The sequence below is a fragment of the Grammomys surdaster genome, unplaced genomic scaffold (genome assembly GCF_004785775.1).
Source record: "Grammomys surdaster isolate TR1022 unplaced genomic scaffold, NIH_TR_1.0 543, whole genome shotgun sequence".
Lineage (NCBI taxonomy): Eukaryota > Metazoa > Chordata > Mammalia > Rodentia > Muridae > Grammomys > Grammomys surdaster.
Genome location: NW_021604962.1, coordinates 590,171 through 608,364, shown reverse-complemented (window position 1 = coordinate 608,364; position 18,194 = coordinate 590,171). Strand labels below are relative to the sequence as shown.

The window sequence follows — 18,194 nt, the reverse complement described above, 5'->3', positions numbered from 1 at the left end:
GAGAGAGAGAGAGAGAGAGAGAGAGAGAGAGAGAGAGAGAGAGAGAGAGGGGTGATCGCTCAAGCCAGAAGGGGAATCGTGTGTGTATATATATTATTGGAGTCCTGCCATTCAATTGCTAGCTTACCAGACACAGAAAGAAAATGGATTCATTTTTTGCTATCTCTATTCTGCAGTCGGCAGCTGCACGTCTTTGTATTTGATTATGTGTGTGTCCAAAATAAAATGATCTGAGCAGTCATAAAGGAAAAGGAAAATATGATTTACATATTTAGTGCTTTCTGCATACAGTACTATTTTAACTGGCTGCAGTACACAGGAAAAATGATTCATTTCTGTTTGATTTTCAGAGACCATCTTGGGTGTAACAATAACCTTCAAAAGCACTGCTAGGCAGTGAGCTGAGGAACAGAGCTGGCAATTGGCAAATACACTGAATTGACATGTAAGAACTGAAGACATGTAATTCATTTTAACTACACATGCTCTTGGTATTTGTACAGACAGCTCTTCTCTAGATCTTTTTAAAACAAAACACATTCCTGGGTGGGTTTTTGTTTTGTTTTTACAAAAGTGCTCATATTTACACAGGCTTTTTCAATTACATTTAAAGTATTTGGGGAAGGATTTATGGCTGGGAGGATCTCAGCTTTCTTCCCAAGTGTGAAACAGAATTCTTGTGAAATTTTGAAAAACACCGTGGCAGGAGTAGGAATATTTTTCTTCAGTGGTGATATGTTCCAAAGACCAGTTAGAGATATTTCGTATTTCCTGATTGCCTTAAAAATAGCATACTGCATAGATACATACATATTTATAATGCATTTATTAATTCTTATTGCATACATCACTTATAGTAGATGTGAAGTTACTTCCTTTGTCTCCGGAATTTCTGACTACTCCTGCAGTATTGGATTCTCCATAGCAACAGTCACAGTCACCCTTTCTTTAAGGACTAAATCCTAAGTAGCAACTCCCTTGAGTCTCCTTAACCTAACTTTTCCTTTTTATCTCACTTATGTGTACTTCTTGCCCCTCCCCACCAGGGCTGCATTGACCTGATGCTCCCCTTCTGATTACAAACCCTTGTCAATATCTCAAGCATTCCCAGCCTCTATTTCCTTTATCGCACCTTTTACTTCCTTTCAAAAGATCTATCTTCTATTATAGTAGTGATTCCAAACTTGAAAGGAAAATTCAAGATTAAAACCTATAGGAAAAAAAAAAAAAGAACAGATAATTCCTCTCCCTGTGCTGGAAAAGACAAACAGTAGACATGAGCTCACTGTGCTATAGCTTGCTGTACTCAAAAATGGGGCTCCTTTTCCCCATGCAGGGTAACTTCCACTTTGACCTCCTTGGTGACAGCTCAATGCTATCTGACTTGATGGTGGAGTTTAAGCCAGGATTTTGAGGGTCCGCCAATTCCCAATTCTGTAGTAGTACTTTCCTGTTAATATGGACTTATTACCCACTTGCCACTTAGTTTATCAGCCAGTGGTTAAATCCAGTTGCTGTAAGGGAGTAAATGCCTACACATTATCACTGAGCAGCAGCCTGCCAACCGAGACAGCCCCGTCCCTGTCATTAACAAGCACAATGTATGCAGAACACCAGAGGGGAATTAAAACCACAAAAAATACCTCAGGGTGGTATTTTTAATATGAGAATTTAATTTGTAATTTCACAGATTAAGAATTTTGGCTGCATTAATCCCTTTATCAGCTCACAGCAGGCTATTTGCAGAAGCATAACCATAAGGCGATATTCATTGGCAGAAACACGTCTCTGCATAACGTTAAACATCACGAGCAGTGAAACCTTTTGAAGGGGGGAGAATAAAGATGAAAAATCATTATATTTTTAAAGCGAGATTCTGCTAAATGCCTCCAGTAACAATTTTGAGTTACAGGAATGTTATTCCTGTGTCTAGAAGATAATCATTATGAAAGGTAAATCGATTCGCAGACAGGACAATCCCGGCATTAAATACTGTACTCATTTCCATTTAGAACAACGTGGCTGCCCTTGTAAACATGTTTGCAAAACAAAGAATCCCCAGACTTATGTGACTTTGGGAATTAGTTCCTTAAAGTGAATGGTGGGTTTGTGTGACTCTTGTCTGAGTGAGTATTCAGCTGACAGTACTTGGAAACTCTTGAGATTCTTCATATTAAACTTCAGATTAGTGTAGTTTTTTTCTTTTCTTTTCTTTTTTTTTTTGTACAGTTCACTGTCTGGCAAATGGCAGAATCTGTGACACTTCAGAACCCTTCCATCTTCCGTTTCAAGGGAGTTTGGGGGAGGGTGCACCTGTCAAGGCGTACTGGAGAACCAAGGAAGGGATGTGTCTGCAGCCAGCTTGGAACTGATGCTTCGTTCCACGATCCTGGCTCTCTTGGTCAACTCATATTGTCCTAAGGAAATAGCATAGCAGGGAGAGGCAGGGAGAGGCTGAGACAACAGATATTCATTCTTACAGTTCTAGGGGTTGAGAGTTCAAGATGAAAGTGCTGGCTGATTCTGTTCCTGGTAAGGGCTGTCCTCATGGCTTCCAGAAGTCCACCTTGCTTGGCCTTACAGGGTACAGAGAATATTTCTCTGTTCCTAAAAGGTCACTAATCCTATCATGAGGACCCTTCCTGACGTCATCTACATTTTATCATCTCCTAAAGGTTCCATCACTTTGGAGCTGAGTCACTAAGAATTGAAGGACACACGCTATGGCGTAAAGTTCTCTGTCTATAGTTGTTCATGGCACTTTTTTTTTTTAGAAGAATGTCCACAAAACGAAAATACTTAAAGCAGAAAGTGCTTAAAGCAGAAAATACTTAAAGCGGAAAGTGAAACCAAGTTAAAAAGGAGACTATGGGGCCTCAGCCTCACCTTGCTGTGAGAAGTCAGGCCCTGTGGGATTGTATAGTCCACATGGACGTGAGAATGAATGGGGCCATTTGGACCTCGTAGGGAAGTGACCACCAGGGGACAGATAATACAGCTGATAGGACTGATCTGGATTCACCAGGAACCGTGGTAGGAAGTATAGAAGTGTATCATGAATGGCCAACCCCTGCTAGTGGTATAGGAAAAGTCAACATACTTTTCAAAATGGCCACTGAAACACCTTAGATCTGTGAACGCTTATTGTAGTTATGTAATAAGAAAATTTAGAAGCAAAATATTAGTGTAAACAGAGCACGAAAAAGAATTAACACATCAAGCAAAAGTAATTATAGGGTTACCTAGGGATCTCTCTGGCAGCCAGGCTGACCAGGGATGGTGACAGTGTCATTCTCCTGTCCCCAAACCCCAACAGCCTTGCTCTACTTCTTCATGAGGATTTAATTGCAGGAAAATAAATATAGGGTTGATTTAGAAGCAGTTCATTAGTTTCCTCAGACACAGCACATGGCATTCTCCTGTGTATACTATCAAGTTCCATAAATAATTGAAGCTGAACTATCCTTGTCGAAGTAAATGAACAAAATACAGTTCACAGCGCAGAGGCCTTGATTTTATTACATTCATTTGCTAATTCACAAAACTCCAGTCTCCTAAAAGAAGGCCAGCAAATTGATCTGGCGTGGAGAGCAATGAGCTGGGAATCAGACAACCCAACTACACGCTCAGCTCCACAGCGCCTGGCCAGGTGTGTGCCTTAGTCCCTCTGTGCTCCCAACTCCTCATTCAGAGAGCAAGCTGAAGAAGGCATGGAAGACCTGGAGGACTTTCCTAGATCTAATGCTTGTAGCTTCACCTGCTTTGTCATCTATAATACAATAGTGTGATGCTATTGTGTAGTGTCATGCTATCTTTTTATGAATATAGCAAGCACACTTATTTTTTATTACTAAATTTATTTAATTTGAGACAGGGTTTTACTATATATAGACTAGAGTGACCTTGAACTCACAAAGCTCCCTGCCTGCCTCTGCCTTCCTAATGGTGGGATTTAAAGCTTGCATCACCATGCTAAACAGCTGAACAGCTCAGCTCTTTCCTTTTCCTGTTCCATCTTGAATGTCTTCTATGTAGGTGGCAATAACTCCTATACTGCTATTTTAACACCTCTGTCTTTAGGGGTTTCCCAGATTTCCTCTTGATCTGTCAGTGGAATTAGGCACATTTATCTGGCACCTTTTCCTATTAGCACGTCCTTCCCTTGGTTCCCAGGGTAGGATTCTTTCATGGTTTGACTTTCACCTCCTGCAACTTTCCTTTGCAAACTCACTGATCTGCCAGGCAGGCTAAGGAATGCTGTAAGTTCCCAATGCATCCTCTTTAGACCTTTCTAGCTGGTTCATTCCCTAGAGCTGATGATTTCCTCCAGCCTCAAGATTGAAATATCATCCACACACTTACACTGACTCCAAAAGTCCCATTGGAGTCCTAGTTCTCTGACTCTCATATTCAACCAACTACTTACCTTCTCCACTTAGCCGCCTGTAGAACACTGAAAGGTTCAGATTGCTGGAATCAAACTCATAATCTTCTCATCACAACTAGCTCCTTCTGAAACTTCCCAGGAAATGTTAGAGGCAAAAAGTACTTCTCTTGGGGGGCTAGAGAGATGGCTCAGTGGTTAAGAGCACTGACTGCTCTTCCAGAGGTCCTGAGTTCAATTCCAAGCAACCACATAGTGGCATCGGTAATGGAATCCAGTGCATTCTTCTAATGTGTCTGAAAACGGTGACAGTGTACTCACATATATAAGATAAATAAATCCTTTAAAAAAGTACTTCTCTCATGAATGAATTAAAAAAAATGGCAAAGACTTGTCTCGAAGTCCAAGTTTATCATTCTAAGATCAGCGAAACAGGAGCTGTGGCTCTACCGCATCCAAATGTGTATGTGTGTGTACGTGTGTAAATGCATATAGCTGTGTGTGCACCTTTGACCACTTGGCATTTCAAACACTGACACATACCACAGTGTTTCACTTGCTGGACACCCACACGGAATTGCAGTCGTCTTTTCCTCTTTTAAATGTCAACACATGTATAAATATGTAAACGGAAACATTTCATTCTCTCCTTAGTGTCTTCTATTTTTACCGTCCCAAATGTGAGATTGCAACCAGAAGCTGGAGAGAGCATGAGGGCCTTTGGAAAAAACAATAGTTATGGGAAAAGTCTATCGAACAGCAAACACTGACAAGCCCAGCATTCTCAGGAGAGCACAGGTAAGAGGCCCGGCTTTACTAGAGAGTAGTATTTGCAATAAACATGGACTAGAGCTTTTCAATGAAAGATTTCTGTCTCATTTCTCCCTGAAGCTGTCTTATGAGTCATGTGGGCTTATGCTGGCATGTATCAAACATTTGCTGAGGTAGAGAACAATCAGGAATTTCAGTGTCGTCAGGCACCTCCTAAGCTCTTAAGTAATGTTGTGCTGGATCATTTAAGTTAGCTATGCAGTCACACACAAATCACTGAACTGTGAGCATCTATTTTGATTGAACTGAGAGATTCACTAGCCCCTGCTTCCTTAGTACTGGAATTAAAGTGGTATGGCAACACTACCAACTTCTTACCCTTATGGGGAAGCCTTTTTATGTTGGTTTTGGTAGAGCATATTCCTCGCTTTTCTGTGTTATATAACTAACTGTTGAATGAAGTGAGCTGAATAAAGGAAGAACTACTCATGTGTGTGTGGGGGGGTTGGAGATGGGGGTGATGTAGGCCAGAGGTTCATTATCAAATACCTCCCTCAATCTCTGTCCACCTTATTTTTTAAGCCAGGGTCTTTCATTGAACCTGGAGCTCTCTGACTCAGGTAGATTAACTCCTGTTATCTATACAGCAAGCCTCAGAGGTTCTCCCGTCTCTGCCTCCCTAGCATTAAGGTTACAGGTATGAGCTACCATGCTTGACTATCATCATCATCATCATCATTATTACTTGGGGGAATAGCCTGATTCTCTTTTATTTGAATATATGGTAAGAATCAAAGTAGATTTATAGAAAAGATGATATACACAGCTTTGTGATACACCTGCCAGTATCTTCAGCCATTTGGGAACTTAGCTTTTTATGCCCTCAACATGGAGGTTAATCTTGCTGGCCTGAGGATGTGGCAGCAATTTATGTTGCTTTGGAAGAGGAAAAACAGGCTCCTGGTTAAAGCGTGGCATGCAAATGCTGGCCAGGAGATAATGCTACTACACCTCAGGAGAGAGGACTGCATTCATTAGGCCATTGTATATGAAGTCCTTGTCATCTGGGACCCACTCTCAGTTGCAGTGGTCAGATAGACTGTGGCTACAAGTCTAACCAGTTTCTGACCAGTATTCTCATGGTTCTGAGAATGGTTTAATTCATAAGAGTTGTATGTAGCATGCATATTTTAACGCTCCTGCATGATAAACCCTTTAGCTAATTCAGTAGAATGAGAATGAAAACTGGCTGTTTTATTGACTCATGCTCACAAGCAAGCCTGAATTTCAGTGGCAGGACTGTGCTAGTATGCCCTTTCTTCTTGGCTTTTCTGAACTCTCCAGATCTACCCAGTCAAAGCTGCAAGGATGTGTTTAAGATCAGCTCATTATTGTAATATCAAAAGGAGCTGACTGGACAGAGTCTGCCCAGAAAGACTCAAAACTTGCTAATTGAAAAGAGGTTTTCAAAGGTGCTTGGGATCGGAGCCAGCAGTACTTGGAAAGCCCGCAGTACATTTCCTCACACTGGATCCAGGCTCAGCTCCACAGTGGACAAGTTTCTCTACAATGGTCTGATAACAGTATAAATATTCTCCCTATGAGTATTGTCTGTCACGTCAATGTCGAAGGCTTCAATATTGTTGGTGTACAGAGCACATCTGATTCAGCAGGCCACTAATGAAACATCTCCATGCTTTTCATAAAAGCTGCAGGAAATCTGGATTCTAACATGTTGCTGTCAACAGGAAAAGAAATCATCTTAGTTTCTTATTTTAGCAAACATGTCCATGTTAGAGATCAAATATTTTAATGGTCCCCTACAACATATGGCATGGCTCTTTTCTGTCCAGTAGATGAATTTCAAACTAAAGACATTGAAACAAAAAAATCATGTTAATAAATCTCAGGGGAAAAAAGATATAATTTTCTAGTCTTTGATTTTTCTATCCTTTTTAAAAATTTATTCATCACCTGTTTGGAGTCTATGACATAGTAATTTTCCCTGAACTGTCTTGAGTTTTTTGTAACACCCTTAGTGACTGAGAAGGAGAATGAGGGGAAAAGACTGGGGGCTGAGGTAGTCTGATCCCAGGCTAGAGTTTTCGCCACCTCTTCCTGTTGATCAGCAGGCTCTAGGTGTGGAGCGTGCATTATGTCATGCTGCTTTTGAGGTGATGGGAACAAGGGCGTGCAAGAATGCTCCAGTCCTAATATTTCTCCTGTACCTCAATGCCACATTATTTCCTTTCTTGCAAACTAAGGTCACTTCAATTATTTAGTTAATAATGTCGGATTTGCATAAATTGGCCTTAGTGGAAAAGCTAATGAGATGCATTTTGCTGTGCAGAAGAAAGCAATTGGGTTTTAGCGTCTTGTAGCAAAATTAAATGAAAAGCAAGCCAAAAGTGCCTGGGTTAAGATTAGGATAGCTGCCAGGGGTGATCCAACTACTGAGCTCCCTTCAGTTCCGTATTCTCTAGTGATATTAGTTAGCTATTTCAAAGCTTGTCTTCACTCATTTGGTTACCGTTGAGAGTTAAATAAAACCCAACAGAGTCTCAACCGTACATAGAAATCATTCATCAAGGAAAATACCACTGGTAATATCGAATACCACATACATTAGTAAGATATTTATATGTGGTGATACCAACCATAAGCCTGTGCTGAGCTAATTTTTCATTGTTCTGAACTGGCACAGAGTGTTGGTCACTGTCTTTTTACATAATATAAGAATAAGAATACCCCTTCTCAATGAATCAGTAGTCTTGGACTCCATTAAACTCATAGTAACCTTACAAATATTTGTCTAGTGTATGAAGTAATACTGTTTGGTTCAGTTGGAGAGATTAACTTCGGTGATCTACTTCTGTTTCAACATATCATTATTCTTGCTCCACAGTTTTTAAGAATTACATGGCAATGAAAAAAGTCATTAGTCTCACTTTGCTTGCCCCAGTCAGTAAACAGTCATTTCCTCAAAGTGATCGATCTATCAGGCAAAGAGATTAGAAGGAGCTAATTGTTCAAGAAATTTCATTGAATCACTTTCATTGGATAGGATCAAGGGTTCTGTTGTCTATTTGCCATGACCCAGTGTTCTGGTCACACCCTCTGAAAATAGACATCTCTTATTCTGGGATACCAAACTTCTGCAGAGTTTTCCAATCCAATTCCTAGGGCCCATGAATCAATAGTTTAACAAACTCCATTGGTCATTAATTGACTACTGAGAGAGGCAGAATAAATTGTCCCCTGGGATGAGCTCCCTAACTGGTTACCTCACACCTAGTGGTCACTTCTAAACACATATTCCAAGGAGCAAAGCTGAATGGGCTCAGGCAGTTGTATTGATGTATTCACTGGGGTGGTGTGTGCACGTGTGTATGTGTATGTAACAATAACTACAGAGGCTATAAATGGGGGGAGTGTGTTGGAAAGAGGAAAAGGCAAGACAGAAATGACAGAAATACAGTACTCACACATCAAATACTTTTAAAAGTGTAAGAACTTGAGAGGACCATAGATAGTAAAGTCTTCAATAGTTATTCAGGGATTACATGTTTATAAAATAAACAACTTAACTTGAGTCAGGATAGGGTAAAAATAAACTAGGAAAAGAGCATTTTATACCAGGAAGCAGAGCTATTTATTGTCCCTCTCTTCATTCCTTCCTTTTTCTGTTTCCTTAAGAAAGAATGGTGTCATAGTATGTAATGCCCATTTAAAATTAGTGAATTTAATTTCAATCCACCTAAAATATCTCTTCCTTGCTAGAATTTCTCATTCGGTATAGTTGAAGTGCGTAGTCACCATGTCTAAGAAGACTGGGCAGGCATCTCACAGTGCCCTTCTGGACAACATCGATGGAAAACTCTTCTTCCATCCACCTTTTTAGGGAACACTCAAGAAAACAGAACTGAATTCATTGCAGTAGAATATATTCTAGTGCTAGATGAAAATTGCTTCAGAATAATCCAGACTGTGAGGAAAGAGGCACTTGCTAGAGCAAAGGGAATAGAGCCAGATCCAGGTGACTGAGTCATGTGAGAGGCATAGAATGACACAAAACCTATTGCCCACAGGAGCAAGAGATGAGGTTAGCAAGGGTATAACTGGACTGAAGAGCCACAGTGGCTTCCACTTCCTCTGTTAGCAGCGGTATGCAAAAGGAAGGCAAATTGGCAGCCTATATAGCTGCACAGACAAGCTTCACAAAGATAAAGCTCTAAGGCAGAAGCCAGCAGTAGCCTTAATCTGCATGCCATATTGACTCTGGGAACTGCTTTAGGAGATGGAGCCACCCAAGGTTCTCCTCCATGGTGTGACACTGTGGTGGCTCACATTTTTGGTCTGGGTCAACTCATATTGTCTTCATCTTCCCTTCACCTTGTAGCTTCTGCTGCCTTGTTTCTGCTTACTCACGGATCTATCTTCCTCTCTCTTCCCTCTGTCCTATTTGTGGAGGAGTCTACTGCTGATCTCTTATTGCCTTGGATCTTAAAAACCCTCCTAGAGAGCCGTTCTGATTTGTATAACCATCATCAGCAGTCAAGAGTGATGCTATTGGGTGACCACTCCCTTTATGAGCTACTGACTGACTGCTTCTCGGTCTGAACTGAGCCTGGTCCAGTCCACTTATCTGCGATTTGGGTGGCTAGCCTATTCATAAAGACCCCTCGGAATGCAGCTCTGAACTTATCTGTCCCAAAAGTTTCAGTGATGCAAAGAAGACAACCATGTGCCTAGAATGTATGTTGCCCTAGTTGTGTGGGACAAGAGGAAGGCTCAGTTTGACTGTGAGACTGCAGATATTTGGGGCTCATTGTGAGCTATTTGGAGCTATTGGTAAAGTTTTTTTCTTAAGTCTTGTCTCACTTTCTCAACTCCAGACACAAAGGGAGAGAATGGCTATTTGGATGTATCACCATCTTTATTCATTTGTTAAATCTAGGTTTCTTTCTGGAGAAGGACGATCACTCCCTTTCTTCTTGTTGCCAGGACTGTTACTCTCTGCGTGATTCAATAAGTGTTTCTTCTTAGCAACTGCAGTTTCATCATTTCTGTTGTCTTGGGTAGTTGGCAACATTTGTGGAAATAATAAGAACAGAGGAAGCAAGCACCAGTATCCTCTCAGGCTTTATCTGAAGAGAGCCTTGGTTGCTGTCATTGCTCCAGCTGGGAAAACCAAGACAGAACTCTACAGCACAGATCCATGATGCATGCTATAGGTACTGGACTAAGAAGAGCCTTCAACATTGCTTAGTGTCCTACCCACCCACCTCAGGCTTTTTCCTGTAATGGGGTGACTTCATGTACTCCAGCACAGTTATGAATGCAACCTGACAAATGTGTAAACCACCGCCCCTTCTTGCAATGGGTATCAATGCTGGATACCCCTGCAGGCTTAGCTGTCTTCCATTGCTGAGGAGTCTCTGATCTCCTTTAGTGGGCTTCAGACAAGCTGTAGAAGTTTACCTCTTCTAGCTTTTCCTTCTCCATCCTTTTCTTTGGATTCTGATCTGCATCAAGAGCACCCCAACTCCCCAAGTGAGTGAGCAAAAGACTTAGGCCTTGACTACAAACAAGCAGAATGAAAACATTCTAGTGTTTTCTAGCAGTGCGTTTGCAAATTTTATTTTGTGTTGAAATAGCAAACACCCTGTGCCATACATAAATGTGAATATATATTTTATTTTTCGAAACTGAGTATAATTCATATGATGTCTACCCTTTATGTCTAAACAATACATTGTATTTATCTGAAAAACAAACAATTTGGAGTGATTGTTTTAATAATACAAATAATGATAGCCTTTGACCTTCATTTTCTTTGTTTCATCCTAAGATTAGGGATGTTTTTTATCTGTTTATTTAGCTGGCTTTTGGTTTTGCATATTTCCATGGCTATTTGTTTGGGCTATTTTGTTTGTTTGACATTTTTGTTTTTTAAGTGGCCGAAAGAAAAACTGATTTGATGCTCCACAAACTGGCTCATTAGTCCATGGATCCTAAAACAAATTCTCTTTGTGTATTTTTTTGTGTGTGTATGTGTCTGTGAATTAGCATTTCCAGATTAGAGGAGTTTGAAACTCTCACTTGGACAGAGAAAACAACACTTGCAGCTTGCCTCTTCTGATGGTACAAAGACAAAATAAATTTCTAAGGGACTGTTTGCTAACAGTCTGATCTGAGGAGAGCCTTTGCAGAGACAGAGGCACAGGTGTGAGTAACTAATAACCAAACTGTATTTTAGAACATCTGGCTCCACCTGTGGCTTGTGGTTATTATCAGCTCGGGAACTCCATTTTTCCTTTTCATTTACTGTTGTTGATTCTTATGGATTTAGGGGTACAGAAGGAATTGTCTGTGCCCTAAGTACACAGTATTGCATTATTAATACCAGGATAGCATCTGAGTTCCCTCCTCTGCCCCCAGACTGTCTTTGTGGTCTGCTGGCACTCTAGGAAGTGTCTGAGCATAAAAGGAGGCTGTTTGGGCCAAGGAGGCTGCTGGGCTGGGCTGGCATTTTAATGCATGGAGGACAGAGTACAGATGACAGCATTGAGAAAGAAAGCCAGGCAGATGCTTGGAACTACACTCACCGGCCCTCAGACCTTGCTCCTGCCTCACTCCCTGAGGCCATCCTCTCCCAGGAGCCTTATTTGAGTGGGGAATGGGTTCAGAGGCTTAGCCTCTGGGACCCAGGCACAAAATGAGGGCCTTAATCAGACTAATATTCTAGCAAGCATAGTGTAAACCTCACCCAGAATGGATCCTAATGAGCAAATAAACATTCTACAAGTATAAGTAACAAAATGTTTACAGTACTCCGAGATGCTTCTGTGAATAAAGCTTTTAAGAACATGAAATTGGTCGTGCAAATGAATAATTTACTGAGTCTCTTTTGGAATTTAGAATGGCTGCTGTTTCGATTCACACGCACACATCAAAGAGAGTAATTTCTCGATAGATTTAGTGTGTTGAAGTAACAACATGCGGGTTACAGCTTACTTTTCCACCTCTGGAAAGACTGTGCAAGGTTTAGGAAAAAAACCAAAACAATATAAAGTTAGAGAAACCGGTGGGATACAAAAGCCACACACTGTACCATTAGCTCCCTTACGTGGGTGAGATACTCCCTGGTGGTGTATCACTATTCTTTTATAGTAGTTAGTGGTCTGTGCAGTGCCGTTGGATTTTTAATTACTCTGGATTATAATTTTCAATGCAATTAGCAAAATACCTTCAATTACATGATAATTGTGAATGAGGTTGCTGGCTTAATTACTATAAATGGTAAAGATGTGTGATTATCATACGCAACTAGATCATGTACAGTGCTTATTCCATACAGCGGCGTAATGATAACACATAATTATGTTATATCTTTCCTCGGTCAACAAATCTCCGTAGGAAAATACACAGAGTTGTGATCCATTGACAATAAGCCACCCACTGGACCCTTCCTTGTGAGCTAATTGGGTTATTCTGTGAGTATAATTGAATACATACATCTAAATGTGAAAAAGGAAAAAAAGAAAAAGAAAACCGACTTTGCCCCATTGGTCAAAACTGCTCAAATTACTAAGGTCTGTGAGTTCCAGGAATTTAATCCTTCCTAAACGTAACACTAAGTCCCATCCTACCTGTTCACTTCTGTTTTCAACCTCCATCAGCACCAGCCATATTAAAATATGCCCGAGGGAAAAAAGAGGGCTTGTCTTGGCTGTGACAAACATTATAATCATCCCTGGTTTACAGATGCACACTTAACAAGCTTATAGCACATAATTAATTCTGCAAAGGGTGCTGCTTGACAGAGCGGGATTATGCGGATTGCATATTGATAGTGGCAGGAGAAAACGAATCTATTCTCTCTGGGTAAGGTGGGGTTTTCTTGTGTTCTTTAGAAACTGGCACATCTCAGAGGTGTTGCTCTCAAAATGATCTCAGGATGGAGAGAAATCAGTAATTACAGAGCCAGGCATTCAGTTGTGCCCTAATTTTCCCACCAGTTTTTCAGTGTTTCAGCTGCCTCAGAGACTTCAAGTATTCTCATTAGGTAGCGGCAGAGGCAGCGGCCTTGCCGACTCCCTCATTCTCTCCCTGGCTTTTCTTCTTTCCCCCTCCTTCCGTTCCTGCCTTGGGAGTGACTGTGAAGATCATTTGCTGGAGTGATTGGCAGGTTAGAGGATTCGATCAGATGAGTTCCTCTTAGTGCAGGTCAAAAAGGCTAGTTAGCAGGAGCTGTGGGAAAATGCCAGCAGCATTCGAAATGGGAAATGTCATGACTTCCAGGCAGGGGGTGCCACCTGGAACAGAAAGCCCTCAGCTCATTAGCTAGTTACAGGATGCAGGCTTAACTGGAGGGAGCAAGGAAGGAAAGATAATACCCAATAGGGACAACGATTGTGAAGTGGAATTGATTTCATGTATAATTTGTTTATCACTAGAGGGGACAAATGCTGTCCTCCTGACATGAGCCGAGGAGTGTGGACTGTGAATGAAGCAACTTAGCATAATCTGCAGGTTGAGCTTCGGATTTAAAGAATGCAAACTTCTTTATTCTTAACTGTGAAAATGATCGGGTCATGTTACACTAATTAAAGCTGACATACTCTGAAATGTTTCATCTGTGCAATGGTGGCGACTCCACAGAAACAGAGATGGACAGCTTTAGGAAAGAAGAGGGTTGTTTTCCCCTGCTGGTGTGGAGGACTAGCTTAGCTGCAGACAGAATCCTAAGAGGACTGGTGTGTTTATGCTCACTGCTTAGGAACACCACACAAATCAAACCAGGGTTCTCGATTTACAGGCAATCTCGTTGATATGGGCGACCTGAAGCCTTCTGAGATATTTACATCTGACCGTCGTTAAAAGAGAAGTACTCTTGACTACAACTGCATCATATTTTAGTACATAGTTCAATATTTAATCTTAGTTTCTCTTAAAGGGGAAGCTGTCCAGTTTCACTACAGACTGGATGGCAGTTCACCTCGAATTTGATCTATGGTGAACAGATTTCAAACAACACTAAACAGTAAGATACGCTCACAGAGAAAGTTAAAGCCTATAAGTTGTTACAGGGAGCATAGTTTCAAAGCAGAGAATGCTTTTTCCCTCACAGGTGCTCCTGGATCAGGCCCTGAAGGAAACCCCAGTGGTTTTCACAATGACTTAAATAGGTCTTGGTGTGGAGCCTTTGCTCACATAAACGCTATTAGAAGTTGTATATTTTCTTTGGGTAAGAAGTTTTATGATATTATTTATCATTTGCTTGGAGATAATCGTGTTCTTATTTTAGTCTAAGTGGTCTCAGTTGCAGGTCTGCCTGGTTGAACACTGAAGGGTGTTTGGTCAGCATCCCTATTCTGCTGAGGAAGTATGCACTCAAAATGTCTTTGCCCTTCCCCTGAAGTATTGAAACATTTTATGAGGCCATTATTAAGTACCCAAGACTGTTTTATCAAGCAGCCTCAGACTCCTGTGTACTGTGAACTGTACTCCTAAACCATCCCCATCAAAATACCAGTGCAAAATATATTCTCTTCTGTATCTAACACAAAAAGCTTAGCATCAAGCTACTGTTTATACTGTCAAGTTGCACTGCATTAGATCTGTCAAATCAAAATATTTAAACATCAATGAGAATCTATTTATCTTTTCATTTGAGAGTTTTATTGTATATTTCACAAACTGGCCTTGAAGGGAATATAAATACACACATATGCATACACATATACATACACATATATGAGAATGGTTCACCTAAAATAAGCATTATTTACCACAGTAATTCAATTTGTTAATAACTGGCAGATTATCTAGAAAAATGAATGATTTTTGAAAGAAACCATTGTCATTTCACTCTTTTAACTGAGGACTAGAGGTGTACCTCAAATCTATGGGTTTGTGGGGGTAGTTTTTGTTTTGTTTTGCTTTGCTTCTCCTTAGTGCTAGGCACAAACAACCACTAGATAGATGATAGATAGATAGATAGATAGATAGATAGATAGATAGATAGAGATAGATAGATGATAGATAGATAGATAGATAGATAGATAGATAGAGATAGATAGATGATAGATAGATAGATGATAGATAGATAGATAGATAGATAGATAGATGATAGAAAGATAGACTCATCATAGGTAGGTAGATAGATAAAAACATTGATAGATAGATACATAGATTGATAGATGATAGATAGATAGATAGATAGATGATAGATGGTAGGTAGGTAGATATATGATAAGTAGATAGATAAATAGATGATAGATAGATAGATAATAGATGAGAGATAGTAGATATGTAGATGACAGACAGACAGACAGACAGACAGACAGACAGATATGTAAAATGCTTGATTGTCTAAAGTGGTTTCTTAGGCTGTCACCCTGTCACTTCAGAGGCGGCTGCCCTATGGAGTGGCCATACCTGCCTGGTGTCAATGCCTTATTGTTTCCCCCAACTCAGCGTAATAAAGCCAACTCTGTGTTTGCTACCTTTGTGGACTCGGATATTTTGACTTTTGGGTTGCCCCTCTCTTTTGGACCTTGGCATCCCTGTATTTTCCCTTCTCTTTGTTGAGCCTTTCCGAACTCTATGGACTGGGTTAGCATTGCTTAAAGTCTCATCTTAAGGTGTGAAGACTTTTCTCAGATAAGATCCCTTTGGGTTCCAGGAAAGGAAGTGGCACCCTGTGATTGTCCTCTGTGCAGCATTTACCCTACAGTTTCACACAGAATCAAAACGGCTTCATACCAGGCCTCAAATGCTGCCTTTCACACATGTTGATTCTTGCACGACTTCAATTCAGTCGGTAGTTGAGTTGGCTTTTCATGGTGAATCAAGGCAGTGGCAACAACAGGTGATTCCTGGGAGTTCCTTCACGCCACCAATCACAGCATTCCATATGCAACTTTCATTCAATACTATTCTTAATGCAGAAATAAAAGTTATTTGTGTTTATCATATCCCTACTCTGACACATTTTCATAAGTCACATCTACTGTGTCCCTACCTTCTATGCCTGTCTCAGAAAGGAGGTCACATGTAGTTCTCTGACATATACGCTGAGCCAGATGCTTTGATTTCTGCAACTTAGATTTTTGTTGGAACAAACTTACAAACTATGGTTGTTCTAACTTGGATAAGCATTTATCCAAGTATTTGTATTTTCTCATATATGTAAAAAGGTGAGTCTGCCATTCACAGAAAGCAGTGTTCATGGAAGGTAGCCCAAAATAGCTGTTGCTGTTGATAAAATGGAAGTTTTTAATAGAAAATTAGAATTTCAGAAAACTGTGGAAAACTTTAATTTGTCATTGTGAGACAGACAGTTTTCAAAAACCCTCTAAAGTAAGATTCATGGTACTAAAAGTGTTTTTTATTGTTATTGTTATTATTATTGTGTTTATAATAGGGTGTTCTAATGCTTGGAAAATCTGCAGGAAACTTCTATTTGTTTTGTTGTGATGAAGGGGTATCTGTGTTATCTGGAAAATCTGCTAACCCGTGTCCTTTCCTTGTTATGTATCCCTGAGAGGCAAGAATATATTTTTATCATTTTCCTCAGCTAAAACAACATATAGTAGCAGATTAATTAAATGCAGAAACAATTATGAGAATCCAGCTAATTTTTTCAGGTAAAATTAGAAAAACATTAAATAATTATAAATACTTACATAGATTGTTTTGTTGTTGTTTGTATATTTGTTAGGGGTTTTTCATGTTTTTATTTTATATTTTATTTTATTTTATTTTATTTTATTTTATTTTATTTTATTTTGAGGCCAGATTTCATTCTATAACTCATGCTGGCCTCAAACTTGTCATATTCCTGGCACTGCTTCTGAATTCTGTGATTATAGCCATGTGTCTCTACATCTGAGTAGACAGTAGTGCCATGTTCTGTTTGGAAAATACGGTTATTTTTAGTCAAATAATATTTTGATGGTAATAGGTAATGATAATTTAGTGAATGAAATGGTGTGTGTGTGTGTGTGTGTGTGTGTATCCTGTGGGTGTAGTGCTGTGTTATATTGGTTATATTATTCTTTTGAAGAATTACTCTTCTCTGAAAAATCATTTTTGCCATATAAAATTATTCTAACTTTATCAATTTAATTTTGTATCTTAACATCCTTACGGTATAACAAATAAATATGTGTTCACATAGCTATCATCTGAAAATTGTATAGTGTCATTTAATATATTTTCATGTTGAATTGACAGAGTCTTAAAGATATTTTCTGTCCATTAGGCTTTGAGGGCTGTGCCCAGTTGCTATGCTATGCAGTTATAGAGATATGGGCATATTTAGAACTCAGAATCCAAAATAACTGAGCATGAGGATAAATAGTCAGTGAAGGGTTGTAATTTATTTATTTTATTTATTTACTTGAGGCAGTTTCTCTATGTGTAGCCCTGGCTATCCTGGAACTCACTTTGTAGACCAGGCTGGCCTCAAATTAACATAGATCTGGCTACCTCTGCCTTCAGAGTGCTGGGACTAAAGACGTACACCGCCACACCCAGCTGTTTTTTTTTAATTCATTCTTTTCTAATACATTTGAGTTTATAGTGTTGTAAAGGCAATCCAGTGCCTCTCCTTTGTAGCCTTCTGTATAACCACAGTGCATTCGCCTTACTATGACGTTAGCCCGTGCACCACACTATTCGTGCCACTACAACTTTGGATTTTTTCTATTTTTACCCTCATGATCTCTCACTTTAGCTTCCTGTGCCGTGCATGCTGCACTTGTCTGCATGCATCCTTAGTCTCCTCTGGCTGTCAGATTTTCTCCAGCTTCCCCTTTTTATGATTTTAGTGGATTTGAGAATAATACTTGGTTATTTTATAGAATATTTCTCAGGATGTTTGTTCACAATTAGACAGAGATTCTATATTTGGGGGAAGAGTCCCATCAAGATAGAGTATCTTAAGTCATCTGTCTATTTGACTTTTTAAAAATTATTATTATAATCTAAACATCACAGTAGTTATAGCATTTCACTATTTCTCCATCTC

The 18,194-nt window shown here is 39.8% G+C and overlaps 1 protein-coding gene across 3 annotated transcripts in view; it reads left to right on the top strand.

Moving 5' to 3' along the window:
* The window catches only part of Cdk14 (cyclin dependent kinase 14), a 472,739-nt gene extending 467,562 nt beyond the window's left edge, over positions 1 to 5,177 (top strand). For all 3 annotated transcript variants that reach the window (XM_028781762.1, XM_028781763.1, XM_028781764.1), the window contains one exon: positions 5,039 to 5,177. In XM_028781762.1, the coding sequence (XP_028637595.1) occupies positions 5,039 to 5,154 (116 nt within the window). In that variant the 3' untranslated portion in view covers positions 5,155 to 5,177. The remainder of the gene's footprint in view (positions 1 to 5,038) is intronic.
* Positions 5,178 to 18,194: the final 13,017 nt, after the last annotated feature.